General features: G+C 42.4%; 1 protein-coding gene across 1 annotated transcript in view; it reads right to left on the bottom strand.

Moving 5' to 3' along the window:
* Positions 1 to 425: 425 nt before the first annotated feature.
* Positions 426 to 6,000, bottom strand: part of LOC142563420 (TNF receptor-associated factor 6-like) — a 29,246-nt gene continuing 23,671 nt past the window's right edge. Inside the window, exon 5 of the mRNA XM_075673974.1 lies at positions 426 to 1,655. Within this exon, the coding sequence (XP_075530089.1) occupies positions 540 to 1,655 (1,116 nt within the window). The 3' untranslated portion in view covers positions 426 to 539. The remainder of the gene's footprint in view (positions 1,656 to 6,000) is intronic.

Raw genomic sequence — 6,000 nt, 5'->3', positions numbered from 1 at the left:
AAATTAACATCGCGAAATAAAACAAAGTACCTGTAAGTTAAGCAAGTCTACGCGTTAGGAATTCAATTAACACGCACGGATTGTTTCGCCAGAAATGCAAGCTTTTTGTTGCAGCCCTGAAGGCATCGTCTCTAACGTTTTTGAAGTTTGGCTAATATATATATATATATATATATATATATATATATATATATATATATATATATATATATATATATATATATATATATATATATATATATATATATATATATATATATATATCAACAGCAAATATCACCCATGATGGAATATTTTGAATTCTCTCTTCCTGCGAGTCACCGACACATACAGTTCTGAATGGAACAATACACAGTTGAAAGGGAATTTTATACACTCACAGTAAAGCGATGTCGGGTAGATAAGCACACATTGAAAAATTATTGAAAAAAGAACGAAGCTTTATTTTGCTGTCAACTAAGGCATCTGGAAGAGGGAAATTTGTTTCTAGGAAACAAAACGGCATGTGTATTTAATGAAATACGCAAAATTCCCCTCATTCATTCTGCTACGGGCTTCGGAAGAAGCTCCCACACTACGTGAAGCATGTCCTCCGAGACGTACCCTTCACGTTCAAGATTATTTAGGCTAAATGAAGTGGATGTGGCGTAAGCGCGATCGTTGTCTATTTCTCCGGGTCTTCCAAAGAACTCAAGGCTACTGTTAGTGTTCCACACCTTCTGGCACTGTTTGCTGTGGGACGGATGCTTGACGGTCACCCGAATGATCTGACTGAAAGGCCACTGAAGAAATTCGTCGATCACACCCTTGTGCAGCTGAATACGAGGATACAGTAACACGTGATCTCCCGCTTTCTTGAAGTACACTCCTGGCGACACGTGATAGCCAGATAGGTATATATTTTTTTCCGAGCAAATATGATGGCCTTCAGAATATGCTCTGTTTTTCATTGCTTCGTATCCCTTAGCCATGAACTCATATCGGTTAATATTTATTGTGTGTAAGGCCAGCTCTTTATGCAATGTGCTATCTCCTCCTTTCTTTTCAGTGTCCTTCACTCCACCAATACCAGCAACGCTTCCCACACAGTTTATGGCGAATGTCCTTGCGGTGTCCTGCAACACTTCCTTCAGCTCTTTTATTGAATCCGTTAAGGTGCCTAAAAGCACACGTGTCTCTTCGCTGTGGTCAATCAATCTTTTCTCGACTTCTCTAACTGAAGATAACGTAACTGTACATTGTGAAGTAAGGTGATCCAACGAACTGTTTCCACTTGGCCTTTGTAGCAGTGCTTCTTTGACCGTGTTTATGCAATGTGATATATCATTTAGCCGGTCATTTTGGACAGTGTGACCATTAATAACTTCATCTAGCCTGTGCTTTATGTCAGAAACTCCCACGTCTAAGCTTTCATTCCGAGCCATCATCATCGCTTTTTCTTCACTGTGTGACTTTTCTACAACACCGGACGTCAGAGACACCGCGTAGTCTCGGCATTTGCTCTGTAAATGCGCGGACACATTACTACGCAGCACCAGCTTTGAACATTTAGGGCACGATGTAGCGTGGTGCTCACAGTCACTGCAAAAATGCTTGTTCAACTCTGATGCAGGCAAAACAACGTCGCAGCCGCGTTCTTCATTCCAACATTTTATCTGAAAGGAAAGAAAGAAAAAGCGTTTAAGCAATTTTCCATAGGATCTTTATATTATTTTCCATTCTAACATATTCCATGTTATATAGTACCTTCGAACTTCCTGTCACACGAGCACTAAATAATGTTCTTTTAAGATGTTGACCATACTGCAGACAGAAATGGTTCGGAAGAAATAAGAAATGCGGCAGCGACAACCTCATTTGAGTGCGACATTACATGAACTATTGCTGTTTGGCTTAAAGAAGGATTTTCACTAATCGTGTTAATTTTTTTGCGGAAAACGCTTACGTAGAGCGATGCGTATACTACGAAGGTAACAGGCTGCACGGAATAAATATTTCAATTCAGATAATTACACTCAAATGGCGCTATTGACCCAAGGACGCACAGATACCTCAGAACACAAGCGGGCCACCAATCGAATTGCTATTTCAAGAACTCTAGCCTTTATGTATCCATCCGTGTATTGACCTGCGCATACGAAGGCATGCACATGGCAGTCATTCTCCGTCATGCAAAATGTGTATTTATTTTTCTGATTCCACCAAAGACATATTACGAAGCTACCGTCAACAGGCTACAGGCTACAGTTTCTATTATACATAATGCCTGTATAATTTCTCTCTCTAGATTTGAGTTTCCCTGGAAACATCGTCTTCTAAAACATGGGAGTGCACGCGCTCTTATTCTAATGGGCTCGCTAAATACCTTTCATGCCCATTCTTCACGTTATTGCAGTACTAACGTGCTGGATCATTGAAACACTGTTCCGTTTGTCCTACAGACACCTAAGCACAGCTAAGTCGTATCTGGGAAATGACGTTCTCCGTACGGTCTGTAAACCTTGTTTTACAATAGGTGGTGCACTGGGGTCTATCGTGTTCTTCCACTCGACTACACACAGTACACAGCTTGCAAGGGGCACTGGAATGTAAATTCTCATTATAACTGTTGAATACTTTTTTCAAGTTGTGCGATAAGATCACTGCACTGGTCTCTTGTGGCTTTCTTCGCGTGCTGGTTCGCAACCTATGCCTTTTTCTTTTTGCTAGATGGTTTCACATACTCAAGTGATAAGACAACGGGGAAAAGCCGCTCCCGACAACCATGCTGTCCAAATTAAAGAAAGAAGGCATTGCTCGATCTCGCGCTCGCAGGGGTGCTTCAATGCATCCCTTATACAGGTCGCCGCTATGATCATCTTAATCAGTGCAGAGCGTGTTCTGTTAAAATAAATACTGGCGACGACAGTATACCGACACGGACAAGCCCAAACGTTCAACAGAATTTTATTTCGGTCAGAGGCGTAAATATAAAGAGTCTACTACACATTCGCAATGAAGCAACAAAGATACGTGCTCACCTGGTCTCAATGGTTTTCTTTTGGTTTGTTGCTTCATTGCACATGAGCCGTGAACTCCTTATAATAATGCCTCTGACTCAAGAAAAGATTTAGTTGAAACTCTGTGCTTGTCCGTGTCGATATCTTCTCGTGATACAGCTCCGCACACACTGCATCGAGGAGCTTCCCAGTGCGGTGTTTCAAATCCGACGGTATCTAATGTCTCTCTAATTGGACTGGAGAGGTGCATTCTCACGGCGGTTGAAATCTCTTTATGTACCGATGACATCCGAATATGGCGCTGGGGTAGCAACAGGTGCGTCTTACGAACAAGTTTCCAGAAAGCTATGAATTCCATTGAAACATTTCTATTCGCGCGAAGTCTAACGATGTCGCCAGAAAAGCGAGCCGCCGTTGCAGCCGAAAGCACACGCCTATCGATTCCAGTTCTTCTGCAGCAGCAGTTTCTTCGAGTACACATGCGCTTCGCTGCCACAGTTTCGGGTTACTCGCTTGCTTCACGTAGCAGTACTGTGGTGCTGAGCTTGGTCTCACTGAATTATCAAAGCCCTTCGATGCCGACAGAACCAACGTGTAAAAGTCCTTCGTGGTCTAATGTCACTTTCGTGCCTAGGTTCAAGAGCGAGACAAAGGTAGCACAAAAGAGATACGTAACGTTTTCGTAGCGTTTATCCAAGACGATAAGAACGGGTTAAAGAAGACACGAATGAGAGAACTTCGGCGGGAAAACGTCGTATATCTCTGCTAATGTCCGGCTTAATTGCTTTCTTGAGACGATCTAGAACAGGTCTGCAAGACGTATTCGAAAAGCTGGTCTAGAAATAGGATTGGGAAAGACACAAGTAATCCCTTTGCCAAAACTATTCGTAACCAATTTCTAAACGTTTTTAGGACGTTATCAAAAAGCTGGTCTAGAAGCGGTCTTGAAAGGTTTACGATCATCTGAAGCTAACTTTCGCGGGTGACGGGCGCGATCAGGCATCGTTGTTCAAAACACCCGTTTAGTTTCGCCTCACGCGACTGGCCTATGCCGCGCAGATGTCGTCAGCCGCACGGCCTAGGCCAATCGCGTGAGGTGAAACTGATCGGGCGTTTCGAACAACCATCTCCAATCGCGCCCTAGATGAGTAGAAGCGTCGGTGTCGACTGTAAGAGCCATGGCGCAGTGCCAAGCACTGTTCCCCGCATGGCCGGCGCATCCTCGACCAAGTCGCACGAAAATGAGCCTGTTAGAAATAATAAATCCTTAATACCGCCTTTAGTAATCTAAGATGCTTACACCCACAATGGGAATGACATCCTGCAAAGAACAAATGGCCACGTCTTGGCAGGTGGCCAGACCAAGCCCTTCATGCCAAGAGTGCATGAAATGAGAACATTGTGACAAAGCAAAAACACTTTATTAAAATGTAATGCTTATGCAAGGTTCGAACAAACTGTGTGAGAAATGCAAATAGAAGTAAAAGTATATCAACAATGGCAAAAGTCGCAGAAAGAATTCGTAATGAACTCGAAAGTGAACATTCACTAGTACATAAACAAAATTCCAAGTACACATACAAAATTGAACAGAAAAATCTGGAGTGTACTAAAGTGTCTAATTTATCATAGTAAAGTGCACGTGCTATTAGATGGACTAGAGTTATGCAGAAGTGACATCGGAGCGAATGGAAGAAGTAGACTGAAAAATGCAAGAGTATGAATCGGATGGTAAGTGCCTCCAAGCGATGTTACCAATCAGCTAGAAGCTTGAAAAGAGCACAAAAAGAAATACCACGGCATACCATCATAAAACAATCCTGTGACAAAAATTAAAAAAATGCGAACAATGCAAAATTGGGAATATTGCCTTTAGGATATATCAAAGAAGGTAATGGCGAGAAAAAATAACCATACAACAAAAAAGCAATAAAGTGAAATTAGTACAGAATACTTAAACGGGGGATTCAGTGTAACAAGTGAACGCTACTGTAGTACAGCGAACGATGAGACAGTAATGCTGCATCTTGCCACTCCAGAACGTGAGAAATGAATACGCAAGCCTCATATTAGAAACCTACATAAACATGGAAATAAACTGGAATGCACTGGAAGCTGCATTTGTGTAACAAAGGAAGCAATGGTCATAATAAATCGTAAGTGTTTTATCTAAAAAGCCCTTTACAAGAGGCAAAGTTGTACCTCTCTGGCAAAAACAAAGTTGCAACGAATAATTTGCAAACAAGCAAATACATTAATTAGCACACTGACATGTCACACTTTGCGCACATCTCCAGTCTCCTAAAGTAAAGAAAAGCACTCTGAATGAGAAAAAACGTTTAACACATGTAGCCCAGAGCAAATTGTTTGCCAGTTCGCTCAAACTTTCACATCCAAAAACAATTGCCAAAAAGTCCACGCACAGTTCCACTGATGTTTACCAAGTCACCCCCACTTTCACGTCCAAAAATATTTGGCACACCGTCCAGGCAGAGCTTCATAGATAAACAGCTTGAGAGCACCCTACTGATTATTGTGCAGTCCCGCTGCTGGAAATAGAACTGCCGCACATGCTGGTAGTGGTTTCAATGTAGACACACTTGCTGCCCTGGACAGGTATGCCCAGATATCTGCGCTGGTGCTCCATTTTGTCGAAGTAGACACATAGATCCACTACGCTGGTAATTGAAATGTTTTGAATGCACAAGTATTGGCTTCACGAGAAAGACTTGCCCACATACCACCACTGGCATATATATGCACTTGCTCTTCACTCAGTAGCATTGAACTTAAAGTGTTCCCTATGTGGGAGCCATGTGTAAAACCGGTGTCACACGACCACTCTCGATCGCGATCAAGCCCGATCCGGATCGAAATTATCAAAGCGACTGGCTCACTCTCGTAGCTTGCGCAGAGGAGCCAATTAAGGCCGAGAAATTCGATTTCTAACAGACTGGATAGCGGCTAAAAAAGCCTCGTGTGAAACCGGTATCAAATAATG

The sequence above is a fragment of the Dermacentor variabilis genome, chromosome 11 (genome assembly GCF_050947875.1).
Source record: "Dermacentor variabilis isolate Ectoservices chromosome 11, ASM5094787v1, whole genome shotgun sequence".
In the NCBI taxonomy this organism is placed as follows: domain Eukaryota; kingdom Metazoa; phylum Arthropoda; class Arachnida; order Ixodida; family Ixodidae; genus Dermacentor; species Dermacentor variabilis.
This window is presented reverse-complemented; position numbering and strand designations above follow the sequence as displayed.